At 51.8% G+C, this 18,672-nt stretch overlaps 1 protein-coding gene, 1 non-coding gene and 1 pseudogene across 2 annotated transcripts; 2 read left to right on the forward strand and 1 right to left on the reverse strand.

Moving 5' to 3' along the window:
* Positions 1 to 532: 532 nt before the first annotated feature.
* SPATA32 (spermatogenesis associated 32) lies at positions 533 to 11,952 on the forward strand. Its single transcript, XM_059997952.1, has 6 exons — positions 533 to 571; positions 673 to 769; positions 9,650 to 9,704; positions 10,505 to 10,559; positions 10,876 to 11,673; positions 11,752 to 11,952. Exons 1-6 carry the CDS (start codon positions 533 to 535, stop codon positions 11,950 to 11,952), a joined length of 1,245 nt encoding a protein of 414 aa, XP_059853935.1.
* A 1,454-nt stretch (positions 11,953 to 13,406) lies between these two features.
* On the forward strand, positions 13,407 to 18,664 carry LOC132414952 (uncharacterized; annotated as a pseudogene).
* LOC132415592 (U6 spliceosomal RNA) lies at positions 16,239 to 16,345 on the reverse strand. Its single transcript, XR_009517315.1, has one exon. It is a non-coding gene; the product is annotated as a U6 spliceosomal RNA (small nuclear RNA).
* Positions 18,665 to 18,672: the final 8 nt, after the last annotated feature.

The following is an 18,672-nucleotide window of genomic DNA, read 5'->3' on the forward strand; positions in this document are numbered from 1 at the left end:
CATGCCCAGAACAAAGACATCCCCCCGCCCCCCGCCCCCCCCCTGCCACTCCTCTGTCCCTGAGGCCTGGCTTCCTGGGAACTGAACTGGGAGTGAGCCTGCACTCCCAGCCCTTCCAGCCACCCAAGTGTCTGCAGGTGATCAGAGATGACTTTCCCAAAGTCGGTTCCCTGGTGGTGGGAGAGGACCTGTCTGAGGATGGATGCCACCAGCGCACAGGGTGCCTTATCTAATCTGGCTCTGCACCCCAAAGCTGTGTCCCTGTGTGTGTGCACTGGACACACGTGCACAACTTGGGGTAAAGGTGGCAGGTTCAGCAGGTTCTTGGAGGGTCCTGGGCGCACAGAAGGGGCAGCGGCCTTGTGCCAGTGTGCCCAGGGCAGGTGCAAAGTTCAGCCTAGCAGACCCCAGGCTTACAGGTCGCCGCCCTCCACCAATCTGGGCCTGCTGCAGAGAGCAGGGCCGCCCCATGTCTCCAGGAGAGGGGCATCCGGCTGGCTGCGGGGCGAGGTGGGGCAGCCCACTCCGGAAGATGCCCCCCAACCGCCAAGCCCACCCACTCGCCGGGATCGTGAGCGCTGTTCCCTGCACGCAGCGGTCGCGGCAGGGATGTCACAGAGGCGGCGACATCACAGACGCCGGCGCCCCCGGCATCTCCACCGCCCTCCACAGCCCGCCACCAAAGAGCGCACTGGAGGCGGAGGCGTTAGCAGCCACCAGCCCGCTCCCCGCCTCTCAGACAGAGCCTCGGTCAGCATGGGGGTGACAGGTGGGAGCGGGCGGGCGCGCGGCGAGGCGGGGCCGGGCGCGGAGGGACGGCCGGGGCGGGGCCGGGCGGGAAAAGTTAAAGTGAGGGGCGGGGCGCCGGGGGCGGGGATTGGCCGGGGCCCCTGCCTGGCGCCTGAAAGGAAGGTCGACCCCAGCCAAAACCCTCACGATCCCAGCGAGGATGAGGGGCGGTGCTACCCTGACCACCACACCCACCCAGCGTTGGTCCTGCGCGGTGCACAAGCGTGTGTGTACACACATGCACACCGAGGGGTGGAGGCTGCAGACCCGGCGGGTTCTTGGAGGGCTTCAGGGTACCCAGAAAGAGCAGTGGCCCTGTGCCCAGAAACGACACATGAATTATCCCAAACTGCCGAGAACCACCCCCAAATCAAATCAAGTTGTTCCTGGTTGATGCTTGGAGCTTGTGCAAGGAAAAGCAATCTGCTTCAACAGATGTTTACTGAGCGCATCCGTTGTGCTTTGCACTCTTCTCCGTACCAACAAGCAAAGATGTTTGCCCCTCAGGGCCCTGGATCTCCCAGGTTTCTAATAATGGGGGCTCAGATCCCCCCCTCCCCCGAAATGGAAGATTTCTTCTCAAGACCTTCTCTCCCAGGAGGACATAGGCCAGCCTTCAAAATGTGCCAAGAACCAACTACCAGAGAGCAGCTTCCCCCCCCCACCCCCGTCCCAAATGCCTAAGGCAAACAAATTGATGCAAACAACTTAAATCACTCCTGCAACATTTACTGCAACCCCTTCAGGACTTACTCTTTTTTTCTTTTTTCTTTCTTTTTTTAATCTCAGCAGAGAACAGTATTTTATTTTATAAATTTATTTATAAATCTACTTATAAATTTATTTATTTATTTATGGCTACGTTGGATCTTCATTGCTGTGCGCGGGCTTTCAGCGAGCAGGAGCTACTCTTCGTTGGAGCGCGCGGGCTTCTCATTGCGGTGGCTTCTCTTTGTTGTGGAGCACGGGCTCTAGATGCGTGGGCTTCAGTAGTTGTGGCACGCGAGCTCAGTAGTTATGGCTCACGGTCTCAGTTGCTCCGCGGCATGTGGGATCTTCCCAGACCAGGGCTCAAACCCGTGTCCCCCGCACTGGCAGGCAGATTCTTAACCACTGCACCACCAGGGAAGTCCTATTTTAGTTTTTAATTGTATAGTTGATTTACAATGTCATATTAGTTTCAGGTGTACAGCACAGTAATTGTTATATATTTTTTTTCAGGTCCTTTTCCCTTATAGGCTATTACAAAATGTTGAGTATACTTCCCTGTGCTATACAGTGAGTCCTTGTTGGTTATCTATTTTAATATATAGTAGTGTGTATATGTTATCCCTACCCCCCCGCCCCCGCTTTTCCTTTGGTAACCATAAGTTTGTTTTCCGTGCCTGTGAGTCTCTTTCTAGTTTGTAAATAAGTTTGTTTGTATCTTTTTTTTTTAGAGTCTACATATAAGCAATATCATATGATATTTGTCTTTCTTTGTCTCTCTTATTTCACTTAGTATGATAATCTCTAGGTCCATCCATGTTGCGCAAGTGGCATTATTTCAGCATTTTTAATGGCTGAGTAATATTCCATTGTGTGTGTGTATATATATATATATATATATATATATATATATACCACATCTTCTTTATCCATTCATCTGTCCATGGATATTTAGGTTGCTTCCATGCGTTGGCTATTGTAAATAGTGCTGCAATGAACATTGAGGTGCATGTATCTTTTTGAATTAGAGTTTTCTCCAGATATATGCCCAGGAGTGGGATTGCAGGATCATATGGTAACTCTATTTTTAGTTTTTTAAGGGACCTCCATACTGTTCTCCATAGTGAGAACATTCCCACCAACAGTATAGGACAGTTTCTTTTTCTCCACACCCTCGCTAGTATTTATTATTTGTAAGGGCTTAGCATTGTGCTAGGCCCTGAGTCTGATGAGTTAACTAAAAATTAAAAGGTAGGTTGGATAGCTAGGATTATCACTGAGACGACGACAATGGAGATTTGGGCTGTCAGGCATGAGCAGGATTTTGTCAGGAGAGAGACTTTCTGAGTATCAGAAATAGCATGTGCAAAGGCACTGGGGCACAAAAGACCCTGCCATGCTCCAGGGTGTCTTGGGCTTGGGGCAAGGCAAGGAACTGGATACCAGGAGATGAAAAAAGAAGGCAGAGGTCAGACCATGCAGGATCTTTGAGGCCACCCTAGAGTCTAGACGTGAGCAGAGGCAGGGGTGATGCAGCAGGCTCACTCTGCAGTCATTGAGATGCCCAGTGGGGATGGGGGTGGGGGCACATGGTTCAGTGGTCCATCTAGAGGCCTAAAGAAATTTCAGACAGCACAATGGTTAGCACCACAGGGTTTGGAGCCAGTCCGACTTGTGTTCAGGTCATGGTACTGCTCTTAAGAGCTGTGTGACTTGTGCAAGCTTCCTCATCTGTAAGAGGAGAGTCGCGGCCACCTGTGCATAGAGTGGCTCTGAGGATCGAATGTGTGCAAAGCACTCAGAGCTGAGTTTTGAGGGGTAGTGAGTCCTGGGTTTGTGTTGACTTTGGTGTCAGAAGAGAAGGTCAGCAACAGCGGTGGTGGGAAGGCCAGAAGCTGGGGAAGTGAGAGGGTCACAAATGACCCAGGTCTCTAATTGGGGTGATAGGATGAAGGATGAATCAGGCAGAGGTTATCGAGAGATGAGAGATTGGAAAGGAAGACAGGTCAGACATGCAGAACCGTGTTGGCCAGGCTAGAGTCTGGACACCAGGGTGTGAAGTTGAGGTCAGAAATGGGGGATACACCGCAGGGTTTGGCAGGGTGAGAGGGATAAGGAAACCATATTTTTGCACAGACCTTTGCTAAGCATCCACGTTATATCTGACTCTCTGTGTAGAGGATCAGAGATTCAAAGTGAGAAACCCACGCACCCGACCCACCTCTAACTGAGGGTCAGAAAGAAGCTGTGTGCTTAGATAGAAGTCTGCAGGGGTGGGGTGGGGTGGGGGCAACTGGACGAGGAGTCCCTAGCTCAGCACCTCGAGGTAGAATCTGGAAGGTCTTCAGGAAGAGGCGAATCCTGAGCAACGTCACAATAGGAAACAGGGGAATTCCAGGCTTTGACAAGGAATCCGTAGTGTTTTGGACAAGGTGAAGTTGAGGCCTCCTGAAGGAGAAATGTGTAATCAGTGATTGCAGTTTGAGTCTAGAACTCAGGAGAAGTGAGAGTAAGAAATAGAGATTGGAGGGTCTCCTGCAGTCACAGCCACAGGCTTGAAAGCTCCAAGGGGGCAGAGACTGTGTATGTTCATCACTAGCTCCTCCGCCCCTAGCACAGTGCCTGGCCAGTACCTGGGGCTCAACATTTTCTTTTAACTTTATCATAGAAATATATGCATGTGGTTAAATAGTACTGAAGAGCTTATTCAGTGATGAGAAACAAGAATCCCCTATACCACACACCCCCAGCCTCACTCCTCAGAGCAACCACTCTTGTTTCATGTGAACGGTTTTTCTGCCTAGTTACCTTCTCATCTCTCTACAAGCTCACAGGCTTTTTCTTGGTTTATCAGCTCTAGACATTACCACTTTCTTGCTCTAATGGCGCCACCCTGTCCCATCCTCCCAACTTCAATTGTTTTTAGATATGCTGATAACTTTTGTAAATTTAATATACTTATATCTTTATTTTTTTCATCAACTTTAGAGAATATCTTTTGACACCACACATAGTAAGATGAAGTTTGTAGTGACCCTACCTTTCCCTTCAGCTTTCCTCCCTGCCTTACACCTCCCAAAGCCTCTAACCTGTATTTCTGGGTTTTTTTAATATCAAGGTTGGTAACATTCATATTGTCCCATAACCATAATTATGTTTTCCAAATTTTGTTTATATATTGATTCTAAAAGTTGAAAGTTAATAAACAGGATTTACCTTATTGTGACTACATAACAACTGTTCACTGCAGGGCCAGAAAAGTTACCACAACTACCTTTTCTTTCTCATACAGCTTTTTGTTTTTCCTGGAGTTTTTAGTGGCCTTTTCCTTGTACTCTTTGCTTTTATTATAGTCTTTGTTTTCTTCAACCTCTACATCTAGCCAACTACCTTGTCAGGTCTTCTTTATTTCAGAGACCTACTGCCCAGGATCCTCTATTCTCCTGCACAAATGTGTACTGGTTGTAGGCCTCTATACAGTTAACATCTGGGACTTAGCTTCTTTCTGGGGGTGGACACACTATTTCATTCCTGACTCTGTTGTTTTACACCTTTATTTTGCTTTAGCACATCCTCAAATAACTTCCCCCCCCCCCAAAAAAAAAAGAGGAGGTAAATTTTCTGAGTTTTCCATGACTGAATTGATAGTTGGGCTGGATATAGAATTCTAGGTTAAAAACCATTTTCCTCAGAAATTTTAAAGACAAGCTTTGTTGCTAACTCTGCTGCCAGTATGATTCTCCTCCCCTTGTAGGTGACTTGTTTTTCCACTTAGAAACATTTAGGAATCCTTTGTTCTTGGTGCAATGAACTTTTACAACAAAGATCTTTTGACATCTGTAGTGCTGGGCATTCAGTAAACACTTTTAAGCCAATGACATCCTTCAGCTCAGGGAAATATTGATTTCTCTTTTCTTCTCCATGTTCTCCATTCTTTCTGAATCCCCTTTCTATAACCCAGAATTAGATTTCCTTTTAACTTTATTTTATTTATTTATTTTTGGCTGCATTGGGTCTTCATTGCTGCACGTGGGCTTTCTCTAGGTGCGATGAGTGGGGGGCTGCTCTTCATTGTGGTGTGCGGGCTTCTCATTGCAGTGGCTTCTCTTGTGGTGAAGCACAGGCTCTAGGTGCGTGGGCTTCAGTAGTTGTGGCTCACAGGCTCTAGAGCGCAGGCTCCGTAGTTGTGGCACACGGGCTTAGTTGCTCTGCAGCATGTGGGATCTTCCCAGACCAGGGCTCAAGCCCGTGTCCCCTGCATTTGCAGGCAGATTCCTAACCATTGCGCCACCAGGGAAGCCCCAGATTTCCTTTTGATCCTTTTCTCTCACATTGTCTTGATATTTTGGTTCTACTTTCTAGGAATATTCTCTGTATTTTATTTTCCAATTCTATTTGCCAAAAAGCTCTTTCTTTTCTTAATTCTTTTTAAATAGTATCCTGTTCTTGTTTTCTGGATGTAATATATATTGTTGAATATCTTCATTTCTGAATCTCTGAAGATGATCAGAATTTTTCAGTTTCCTTCAGTTTCTCAAATTACCTCTCGTACTCTGGAGTGCTTTTTTCTCTTGGTCTGTCACTCCTATGTTAGCAGTTTTCTCAAATGCCTGGTGATGCTTGGTTGTTCATGTGTAATAGTGAAATCATAAAAAGCTGATTGGGAACCTATGACTTCAGGAGCCTATTGCCTGGCAGATGTCACTTTAGGGTGACCAGACAGGGATCCGACATATCTCTGGCTGGTTCAAGAAGACCAACAGGGCTTCCCTGGTGGCTCAGTGGTTGAGAGTCTGCCTGCCGATGCAGGGGACACGGGTTCGGGCCCCGGTCCGGGAAGATCCCACATGCCGCGGAGCAGCTAGGCCCGTGAGCCATGGCCGCTAAGCCTGCGCATCCGGAGCCTGTGCTCCACAACGGGAGAGGCCGCAACAGTGAGAGGCCCGTGTACCGCAAAAAAAAAAAAAAAAAAAAGACCAACAAAATTGATAAATCTCCAGATAAAATGAAAAAGAAAAAAAGAAGGACAAAATTTACTAGCATGAGGGATGAAAGAGGTGACATCACTACAGATTCTTTAGATATGAAAAAGATAACAAGGGAATATTAGGAACAAATTGTGCCAATAAATTTGACAACTTAGGTGAAATGGATAAATTCCTTTAAAAAAACATTACAAACTCCAAAAGCTGACTCAAGAAGAATAGATATTCTGGGGGTGGATAGTGCTGGTTGCACAACAATGTGAATGTACTTGATGCCACTGAACTGTGTACTTAAAAATAGTTTTAAAAGGGCAATTTATGCCATGTATATTTTACCACAATAAAAAAGAAGAAATAGATAGGCTAAATAGCCCTGTATCTATTTTTGAAAGTTGAATTTGTAATTAAAAATCTTCACACAAGGAAACTCCAAGCCCAGGTCCACAAGCTTCATTTGTGATTTCTACCAAAAATAAGAAGAAATAATATCAATTTTACACAATCTGTTTCAGAAAATTGAAGAGGGGATACTTCTCAACTCATTCTATGAGGCCAGCGTATCAAAACCTAACAAAGACATAATAAGAAAAGAAAATTACACACCAATATACCTCGTGAACATGTATGTGAAAATCCTTTTTGAAAGCTAGCAAATCAAATTCAACGATGTATAAAAAGATAATACATCATGATCAAATGAGATTTGTCCCAGGAATGCAAGATTGAGTTAACATCTAAAAAAATCAATTTAGGGCTTCCCTGGTGGCGCAGTGGTTAAGAATCCGCCTGCCAATGCAGGGGACATGGGTTTGAGCCCTGGTCCGGGAAGACCCCACATGCCGCGGAGCAACTCAGCCCGTGCACCACAACTACTGAGCCCACGTGCCACAACTACTGAAGCCCGCACGCCTAGAGCCTGTGCTCCGCAACAAGAGAAGCCACTGCAATGAGAAGCCCACGCACCACAACGAAGAGTAGCCCCCGCTCACCGCAACTAGAGAAAGCCCGCATGTGGCAATGAAGACCCAACACAGCCATAAATAAATAAATAAATAAATAAATTTTTTAGATCTATTTATTTCACCATAAACAAATTATAAAAGGATCATTAACAGAATAATACGTAACATATGTTAACATAATATATGCTATATATAACTTACATAATATATTAACAGAATATAAAAGAAAAACCATATGATAATCTCAATAAATTCAGAAAAAGCATCAGATAAAATCCAACATCCCTTCCTATTTAAAAATTAAGTAAACTAGGAATAGAAGGGAACTTCCTCAACCTGATAAAGGGTATCTATGAGAAAAATTATAACATTGTACTTCATGGTGAAATACTGAATGCTTTCACCCTAAGCTCAGGAGCAAAGCAAGGATGTCCACTCTCAATTCTCTTCAACATTTTACTGGAGATTCTTCTCAGTGCAATAAGGCAAGAGAAGGAAATTAGAGACATCCAGGTTGGGAACGAAGAAGTAAGACTGTTGAGTCACGAACATTATTGTTTACATAGAAAACCCTATGGAATCTAAAAAAAGTTACTAGAACTAATAAGATTTTAGGATGGTTACAGGATACGAGATCAATACATTTCTATATAATAGCAACCCAAAATTGGACATTGAAATGATTTCACGCACTACAGAATGTCACTTGAATCCCTAATAGAACATCCCCAAGTTGGGTACAGAGGCCCCAAGTTGAATCAACCTCAGACTTTTGCTTCCATCCCCCAGTGCTGCAATGAGGTTTACACCATAATAATTTCTCCCCTTCTATCCATATCCAGTTGCTGTTTATGGAAGGGTTAAGGCTGAAGGTGTTGATTAAATTTCCCAGGGAAACTTTGTAAAGCAAGCAAAAGAAGGCTCTGACGTCAGAAGCCTGAGGAACAGCAGCATTTGGGGCAGGTAGAATTGCAGAGGAAGCGAGACGTGGGGAGAAAGCCAAGGGATGGTCGAAGGAAGCATGGTGGTCAAGGAGGTGATGGGTTCCGAAGAGACCACTGAGCCCACCACTGTGAGCCTGTCCCTGGTGTACTCTTAGCCCAGCACTCTGGATCCCAGGCCCAGGCTGAACATGGAGGAAGCCAAATCCCAGGAACAACACCGGCCATTCAAGGACACTCTCCAGCCTCTACATCTCTAGGGAGAGGCCACAGCACATTCTAATCCTTCTGGTCTAATCCTGGGAGCAATTCTTCTCAGCCAGAGCCAAGGCTGTCACTTCCTGCCACACTCCAGGCTCGTAGGGACTCAGCTTGCCCATTGCCATGATGGCCCCACCAACAACTTCTATCCAGTACGCTGGGGAGCAGAGAATGGGACAGCCTGGTGGCTCCTATCCCCAAAAGGTGAAAAAGAAGCTTCTGCAATAAAAGATACAAGCTTCCAGGAAGGGGACTGGGGCGGGGTGGGGGGGCTCCCCCAGGGAGTCAGTCTCTCCTGCAGAGGATGACTGGAGCTCATAAATAACCAGATGGGTGTCAACATCACCTCAAATTAAGCACCTGGGGTGAGAACTCTGGCCCAGAGTTGGAGATGGATGACCCCAGGGTGTGATGGTGTGAGAAGCCAGGGGAAGAGAGGACAGATTTCAGGGCAGGAGAGGCCAGGGTTAGAGTGAATGGCAAATCTGAAGCCTGGCCAGAGAGAGTGGAGAAAGGGGGCAGAGGGGCAGGAATGGAGAAAGGTGAAGTTCATCTGGGGTGTGATGAGGAACCCCACACAGTTGTAGGCTCCAGGGTAGGACGGCATGCGGGACAGGGGAGTAAAGAGTTTCTTGAGTGAAATCTGCATTCAGGTCCTGACTTCCTGAATGATCAGCTGAGGGACTTTGGGCAAATGAACCTCTTCTCATTTTTTGTGTTGATTCAATGAACTGAAGCATATAAAGTGCTCCTCACAATACCTGGGCTAGAAGCCCTCAATGAACGGGAAGTGACCGCGGTTAGTATTCGCCCTAATGGAGGACAGTGATGGATCACGGAAGGTGGAGGGAGCAGACGTGGAGGAGGGGACGGCACATGGGCTTAGGTGAGGGACAGGGAGGGAGGGGGTGGCTGGAGCAGCACCTTCAGTCCGGACTCCAGAACCCCTCAGGGACTGTCCCCGCCTGCAGCTCCCCTGCCCTCACCTCCTTCTCCCTGCCAGGTGCCAACGGATTTCCCTGCTGTGACAAGGAGTCGGTGGACATTGTGGATACACAGTGAGAACTAGTCCCCCCCATCGTCGTAGGACCTCTCCCCAACCCTCCAAGATCACCAGCTGCCATGGCTGTGAGGTTTTCATGTGTACCCACCCAAGATCTTCCTCTATCTTGCCCGTTTCCAAAATCTCCCCAAGGGCAGTATCCAGGCCAAAAGGCAGCAGGGGGTGGGGGTCATATCCTCCTCTGCTTCTGCCCCCAGCCCCTGACGTTGGAGGAGGACTGAGGGGTGGTGGGGCGCACCCAAGACATGGATGGGACCTGACCCCTTAGAGCTGCCTTTCTCTGAGGACAGCTGTCCAAGGGAAGGGTGGGCAGTTGCCTAAGGAAGGAGAGGGGTCACAGTGGCTGAGCACTGAAGGGGACGGCCAAGATGATGGCAAAATACCAACAGGAACCAAGGGCACCCTCCATACACACCCCTGCATTTCAGATCTGCCAAGCTGAGAGCGGGCAGGTCCCGGAGAGGGCGTTGCTCTGGGCTTTTCTTTCTGTGGGGAGCCGCTTTCAAGGGCACTGGCTCACTGGGATGCTGGATTAAAATGAAGATTCCTGGGCCTCACCTCCAACCAACTGTATCCCTCTTTTGCGGGTGGCAGGGGGCAACTTGGCCAGCTCTCTAGGCACTTCCAGAACTCACTGAAGTTTGAGAGTGAGTCTGGAATTTTTGGTGGGAGTGGGCACAGACAGGGGAGTGAGCTGAGGGCATCTTGCCAGCTCGGGTCTTAAGGGCTCCAGACACCGTCCCCTGAAGCCACCCCACGGAGCCCTGTCACCCACTCTGTCTCCTTCTGTCTTAGGGGTGGCATAAACCAAAACCAGTTCCAGTCAGTACAAGAGGAAGATGACATGGAGGTAACAATGGGCAGCGTCACATCTTATGGGGAGGTGGGGGTCCAGGGGCAGGGCTCTTTGGGGCCTGTCTTCTCTAAAGCCCGACCAGCCCCTACGCTGGACAATTCTGGGACCCTGGCACCAATGTCAGCACGAGCACGCACACCCGCCCTCACCAGCTGCCCACACCGCCTCCCTGCCCTAGGCAGGTCACTTGGAAGAGGCAAGTGTGGGAAAGGAAGTGAGAAGAAGCATGAGGGGGGCAGGGCAGGGAATGGGTGTCGGGGAGGACCTTGGGGGGCAGGCGCCTCCTCAGCTTTCTGTTGAAACCTTTCAGCTGGAGAAAGAATTGCTAGAGCTGGAGTCCCTAGACAAAGAGGTCCCGCGCCTAGACCCAGAACTGGAGCCGGAACGGAAGCCCAAGCCTTTCCCGCAGCCAGAGGTGCGCCCGGTTGTCATGCTCCAGCCCGAGGCCAAGCTGGACACCGAGCCCAAGATGAAGGTGGTTAACTTGGAACCCTTCAGTGAAGACCCTGAGCCGCAGGGGTATAAGACAGAGTCACTCCACCCCTACATGGAGGGGCTAATGCAGCAGGACATCAGCCAATGGAGTATGAGGTCAATCTCCAGCTACCCGAGTACCACAGAGGAGGACCCGCTATCCACCGACCACCGCTCCATCTGTGTGCAGACCTCCAAACACTTCTTCTGGGCAGACAAGTTCGTCCAGGCCTCAGAACACAGCCTGCAACAGGCGATCAGCATGCAGCCCATCAAGGAGAGCACAAAAGAGACCGCCTGCCACCCAGACCAGCCGTCGGCCCCCAAGGACACTGTGTGCTCCGAGAAGCAGAGCCAGGCCCCCAGTGCCCAGCCAGCTCTTCCAGACGAAGTCTCCCAGCAGCCTCCAAGCCCCCAGCCGTCCGCCTCCACACAAACCATCGGCCTGGCAGAGCTGATCGACTTCGCATCTTCCCTGGCCATGGCCTCCTCCAGCAGGATGGACTTGCCCAATTTGGGGCATGTGATCAAAGCCCCACTCCAGATGGACATGACGCTTTCCACAGAGCCCACTGTGGATCACACTGCCCAGCCCACTGTGGACGAGCCAGAGCAGGAAAACCTCCCTCAGGATGCGCTGGAGAAGCCACCAGAGGAACCACGAGAAACCAGGGAGCCGCACGATGCTTCGAAGCAGGAAAACCTCCCTCAGGATGCGCTAGAGAAGCCACCAGAGGAACCACGAGAAACCAGGGAGCCGCACGATGCTTCGAAGCAGGAAGACAAGCACTTCCCTCACCCTTACCTTGATTTCAGCAAGCTAGGGTTCAAGAAGGCCACCATTGAAGGGGAGGTGAAGTTTCTCCAGCCCCCAAACATGTCCCCTCAGCCGCAAGGAGCCGGGAAAGAGTAAGTGAGGCTGGCCCAAAGCTCCCCCGGGAGGGGGCTGTGTTATGATGTGCAGGTGGCCCCATTCCTCACACAGCCAGGTGGGGGTGGGGACAGTGGAATGAGGGACTGGCTGGGGGATGGGTGGGCTGTGATGTCTCAACCTCAAGACCTCAACCTGCTTCAGGGCAGGGACAAGGACCTGGGTTCAAAGAGGGAACTAGAATGTCGTCCTAGCGTTAGGGGGCTTCTCACCCAGAGCACAGACAGCCTCACCCTCACTGGAAATGCTCAGGCTAGTATCTTCCCTACTGAGAACCCGATGGCCCCAGCTCTGGGCCCAGGACACCTCCATCAAGCCAGGAATGAGGAAACGGGGTTCCCCAGCACCCCGTGCTTCCTGGTGTTGAATGAACACCACAGAACACCAGCCGCCCACCCGCATGGCAGGAGGAGGCCCTCTTAGCCCCAGGGCCTTCCTCCGAGAGGCCTCTGGGCCCACCCCTCTCTTTTGACCTTCCCACCAAGGCCCAAGTGACTCTCTCTCTCTCTCTTTTGCGTTGCAGTTCGGGAGGGGGTCCATTATTGCTGAAAATCCATTTTAAGCTGTCGTCCCCCACTTCCCCAGAGAAGACTAGACAAAACCAGTAAAGCCTACGGTGCTGGCCCCCGGCTCAGACATTTTGTGCAAATGCTCCTGGACCAGTGAACTCCTCTGGCTGCGGCATCCTGGTCTCGAGTTTTTTAGGGACGCCACCCCCACTGTAGCTACCCCAGCAGCCCCTGCCCCCTGGGGGCTCTGCCAGCCCTGTTTTGTGCCTGCTCACTCCCCATGGGTGGTCCCACTTCCCCTGCACCCAGCCGGACCTCCCAGCCAGCAGCAGACTCGTGACTAGGGGAGGCCTCAGTGGTGCCCTTTCTGAGGCTTCTGTTTCTTAGATGTAAAAGGGGGGCACGTTGGGATCGCCTGAGGCGAGAGCCTGCTGGGGGTGGGGCTGGGCAGGTGAGACGGCTTCTGGAAGGAGTTCTTCCTGCTTCTCTCCATGGGGAAGGCCTGGCATGGTAAAGGGGTGGTGTCCAGGGCTTGAAGGAGGGCAAGAATGAAGCTAAAGGATTGGTCCTCCAGGGGCCACCGCCTTGAGTCCGAGGTACCTCCAGCGTAGGGGAGAGCCCGTGTGTAATGATGCACTTCTGCATGCAACCCAGACACACACACACACACACACACACACACACACACACACACCCCAGCAGCTGACCAGCACGTTACACACGTGGTCAGCATGACACAGCCACATGCAGATCGAGGAAGCATGTTCCACACGTGCCGTGCACACAGGCACACACACAGGACCTGTGACTCACACACATGCACACAAACGCACAAGCCTCCCCACGGCAGGGGAGGACAGGCAATGTGGAGAAGCTTCTGGAAGAGGAGAGGGCAGCAAAGGAGGGAAGAGAACTTGGAGTGCGGGGATGGACATGGGCAGGAAGAGGGAAGTTGGGGAGGAAGAGAAGGGGAGGCAGCATCGAGGCTTGGGACCTGGTGAGCCTGAGACCTACCCTGGGCCAAGGCTCCCGATGCAGTGAAATCACCTTGCAGGTCCTCAGAATCCTGCCCCACCTTGAGACGGGGCTGAGGAGGGAGGTGCCCAGGGCCTGGGAGAATGGGATTAGGAAGGGGTGAGCAGTTAAGAATGGGCCAGGGCCAGAGAAGGGGGCAGGAGGCTGGAAGGAAGGATGAAGAGACCCAGAGGTGAGTGTCTGGCTGTTGGGATGCATCTTCCCAAAGTATTTTGTTAACGTGGTTTGTGGGTTTGCGTCGTTTGGAGGAAGGGTCCCTGCCCTCCCGGGGGTCCTGGGGTAAGGTGGGCCACAGCCCCAACTTGGCTAGATCCCACCCTCCCACGCCTTGACTTGGGGCCTCTGGGGCCTGCTTCTCCCCTGGGCCTCAGCCATCCTGTTAGCTTCCAAGTGGAGTCACAAATTTACGTGCCTTAAGGGAGGCAGAAACACAAAAGACGAAAACTGCAGGTTCCCCAGCAGAGAGGCGCAGGCCAGTGGGAGGGAGAAGGGCACCCCTGCCAAAAGTTGTTAAGACCCACCCGGAAGCCAGCTTGGGGACTGTGGACCTGGGACACTGGACCGGCCTCCGAGCCTGTGACTGCCCTTCAGGCAGCAGAGGATGGAAGACCAAGATGTCACCATCGGCAAAGAGAACGTCCAGGTGACGTGGGCAGCGGGAAGGTCCGCCACTCCTCCAAGCTACTGCCCCCGGAATCCCCCAGGGAGAGGACTGTGGCTGCAGGCTGGCGGGGGCGGCGCGGGTCCTGGGAGGGGAAGCTGTGCACCCACAGGTCTGGTCTCAGGTCCCCTGGAGTCGGGCACTCAAGTGGGCTGGGCCCTTCGGCCCTGTCTTCTCCCCGCCTCCAAGGCCTCCACAGAAGCCTCAAAGACTGCTCACATGAGACCCAGGAGAGGAGCAGGCCGGGAGGACGCAGGGGAGGAGGCTGCAGCAGCGCGTACCCTGCTGACCCAGACAGAAGCAGCAGCGGCCACAGCCGCGGGCTGAGCAGCCCTCCCAGGCGGCGAGGGAGTTCAAGGGCCTTGCGGCCACCCGTACAATACAGACAGGCCCAAGCGCTGGGTCTGAGAAGTGAGAACAGGGACTGAGGCCAGGCCTGGGGTGCTGGGTTTGGGGAAAGGCCTGCCTGGCCCTGGCATCTCTCTGCAGCAGGTACAAAAGCCTTTCCAGCCTCCTTCCCACGAGGCAGCTTTGCAGACAAGAATCTGCTACCCCTGACACCCGGGCAGCTGGCAGGTGAGGGCCTCAGGGCTGGGAGCAGGGAGGAAAACTAGGGGGTGCTCGGAGCAGAATACAATGGAGTTGCCTGCCCAGAGGCTGGGGACACAGTGAGAAGCCAGTGATTGTATTGTAACCTCTCCATGCCAGCCTAATTTGCTCATCTCTGCAATCCCAGGGCTTGTTGCTCTGTGTGTGTGTGTGTGTGTGTGTGTGTGTGTGTGTGTGTGTGTGAAGGAGGGAAGGAGGGATGGGATTGGTGGATAGCAAGGTATTTGGATGGTGGATGGATGGATGGTGGATGGACGAACAGGATGAAAGGAAGAAGGGAAACTGGGAGAAAGGATGGAAAACAAGAATCTGAGGTCCCTGCCCCGCTGGGGTTTGGAGCTGTGGGAGTAGGGGTAGAAGGAATCATTTCTACATTTGGGGGACCCAATGTCCCTGCAAAGATCATGCCCTGATACTGGCAGGGGCCCCTCAAAGCAGAATCATTCTATTCATCATCAATAATTTGCAGTGCCTCTAGGTCTATCCACCTCATTACAAATAGCTCAATTTCGTTTCTTTTTATGGCTGAGTAATATTCCATTGTAGACCCAGAGTCTGTCATACAGAGTGAAGTCAGAACGAGAAAGACAAATACCGTATGCTAACACATATATATGGAATTTAAGAAAAAAAATGTCATGAAGAACCTAGGGGTAAGACAGGAGTAAAGACACAGACCTACTGGAGAACGGACTTGAGGATATGGGGAGGGGGAAGGGTGAGCTGTGACAGGGCGAGAGAGAGGCATGGACATATATACACTAACAAACGTAAGATAGATAGCTAGTGGGAAGCAGCCGCATGGCACAGGGAGATCGGTTAGGTGCTTTGTGACCGCCTGGAGGGGTGGGATAGGGAGGGAGGGAGGGAGACGCAAGAGGGAAGAGATATGGGAACATATGTATATGTATAACTGATTCACTTTGTTATAAAGCAGAAACTAACACACCATTGTAAAGCAATTATACCCCAATAAAGATGTTAAAATAATAATAATAATAATTTGCAGTGCCTACTACAGGCCAGGTGCCAGCAGGGCTCCTGGAGCCTCTCGGCATCGTAGCTCCAGAGCCAGACTGCCCGAGTCCAAAGCCCAGCAGTGCCCCTACTGGTGGTGTGGCCTTGGACATGAGTTATTTTGTTGTTTGTTTCTGTTGTTGTTTGGGTTTTTTTTTCATAGGATCACTAGAATGATTTAATATTTATAGATCCTTAGAATTGCAACAGATATACAGTAACATAGGGGTTAGCAAGCTACAAGTCTTGGACCAGGTCCAGCATTTGGCCTCTTTTTGTACTGCCTGTGAACTGAGAATGGTCATTACATGTTTTTTATGTTACATATATTTTATCTATTTATTTTTTAACATCTTTATTGGAGTATAATTGCTTTACAATGTTGTGTTAGTTTCTGCTGTACAACAAAGTGAATCAGCTATACATATGTACATATAAAAAATGTGGAACGCTTCATGAATTTGCGTGTCATCCTTGCACAGGGGCCATGCTAATCTTCTCTGTATCATTCCAATTTTAGTATATGTGCTGCCGAAGCGAGCATGTTGTCGTTGTTTTTAAAATATTTATTTATTTATCTGGCTGCACCGGGTCTTAGTCGCGGCACGCGGGATCTTCGTTGCCACGTACGGGAATCTTCATTGCAGCATGCGGGATCTTTAGCTGCGGCATGCAGGATCTAGTTCCCTGACCAGAGATCGAACCTGGGCCCTGAGTTCAATTTTTGGACATGAGAATTGAATGGACACTTAACAAGTGCCAACACACAGCAGCCACTGTTCTCCATTAAGTTACAATGCACAGGGGGTTGGTGAACCCAAGTCCTCAGTCCCATCTGAGCTAGAGTGGGTGAATCTCAGGGTTCCTGTGCCTGTGGTTCACCTTGCCCACCTGCCCCCCTCCCCACCCTCAGCATTCCAGGATGTCTTCAAACTGTTCAGCTCCAGCCCGACAGGCACCACGGACACGCGCAGCAGAAAGCTGCCCAGTGCCATGTGGGTGTCCAGCTAAGCCCGCAGGAGATGTGTGAGGTTCTACGGCAGGCAGACTTGGATGGTGGGTGACCCTGTCCCTGCCCGCCTGTCCTCTCCCACCTCTAGCCCTGAAGAACGCCTCCCTTGCCCACAAAATCCTGGGCCTGGTCCTATTCTAAATTTCCCTCTTCCAGGAAGCCTGCCCTGATCAACATGCCTATCCCGGAGCCCCTAAACATTCCTGTTGTGATAATCATCCTGACTTGGGGCTCCCAAGGGCAAGGGCTATTTCTCCCCCACTCAACCTGGGACAACGCTTGGCCAGAGGCAGGACTGGATGCTCTATGCCTCGAACTGCTGGCAAGCCCCTAACGCGTACGCAGAGTAGGGCTTTGGCGGGGTGGGCACCTTCGGCACCCCCTCCTCTCTCTCTTCCCAGGTGATGGAACCGTAAGCTTCAAAGACTTCCTGGTTGTCCTCACTGACAGCCACCGACTCGCTCAGTGCTTGGGTGAGGGGCAAGGCTGGTGGGGCAGGAGTGGACCTGGCCAGGGGGAGGCTCTTCCTTACCTGTCCGCATGTTCTCTGGCCCTAGGCAAGGTGAGGAACAGCCGGGTCTGTGATCCCCAGGGCTTGCAAACGCTCTTCTTAGAGATGCTGTTCAAGCTGAGTCTGGGCTTTGTGCCCTTCAAGTCGGTACAGGAGGTGATGAGGTGGGCACAACTGGACCCAGCTTCAGGGCCCAAGATGGGGGGAGCAGACTCTGCCCCTGCAGGAGTCCCCAGATGTCCCTGGCCCAGAGACGGGAGCCCTGAATTCTGGGTCAGTTTCCTGGGTCCCAACTTGCCCCCAGACCAAAGTGGCTTTCTGTCCTGCTTTGGTTTCCCCACCGGTGAGATGGAGAGGACTGGGGGAGGCGCTGTCTGAGGCGGCTACCCACTTTCCTCCTTCAAGCCACTACTCCAAGAAGCAGCGGTCTCTGCGGCTGAACTCGAACCGGAAGGGCGGGTCCGGCGGCCACGGCCGCACCTCGCGCTCTCAGGCGGGCCTCGCGATCTTCCGCCAGGCCGCGCACCTTAGCGGCCTTTCCAGTGCCGAGCTGGCGTGCTCGCTGCACGGACTGCACAAAGCGGGTGCGCCCCAGGCTGGGCGGGGACCTGCGGGACTGGGGACTCTTTCTCGGGACCCGCTCTCAGAACTGGCCGCTCCTTTTCCTCCTACCGGCTTCCTCGCCCCAGGTGCACGCAGCGCCTACTCCCAGATACCTAACCTGAACGGGCGGACGCAGTCAGAATTCCACACGCGGAACCGAACCCCGCGCCCAGACGTCCGACTTCCCAAGTCCTACCAGCCCAGCCAACCCAAGCGCCGCCCCAACCGTGGGCGGCTCGGCCAAGGTGAAAGACGAAAGAGGCAGGGCCAGCGGGCGGGGCCGGGTCCTGCAGATAAGGGGCGGGCCGTGTGAGGGGCGGGGCAGACAGACGGGGAGGGGCGGGGCAGGCGAAGAGTGGAAGAACTCCAAGAAATTGGGACCTGACTGGCGGAGATGCAATAAATCACTCAAGGGCGCGACTAAGGATACGGCGGGGCATAAGAAAACGAGGCCGGGGACCCAGGTAGGAGGCGGGACTGACGGAAATGGGGCGGGGCCGGCAGAAAGGTGGACTGAGGTGGCGCTAACCCTGCGTCTCTAACCCGAGCAGCAAGCTTGACCCTCTGCACGCCCCCTCCGAGCTTCCGCAGGGTTCGTGGGCCAGACGCTAGGGTATACGCGCCCTTCGAAGCTGGCTCCCTCCCCCCCAACTCTAGTGCAGAAGCAGCCCTTCTCCCCCTCTCCAGCCTGTTTGCAGAGACCTGCTATGAAGAACTTGTACAAGTAAAGCGTTTGCTGAGCGAA

Source organism: Delphinus delphis, chromosome 19 (assembly GCF_949987515.2).
Source record: "Delphinus delphis chromosome 19, mDelDel1.2, whole genome shotgun sequence".
NCBI classification, from domain to species: domain Eukaryota; kingdom Metazoa; phylum Chordata; class Mammalia; order Artiodactyla; family Delphinidae; genus Delphinus; species Delphinus delphis.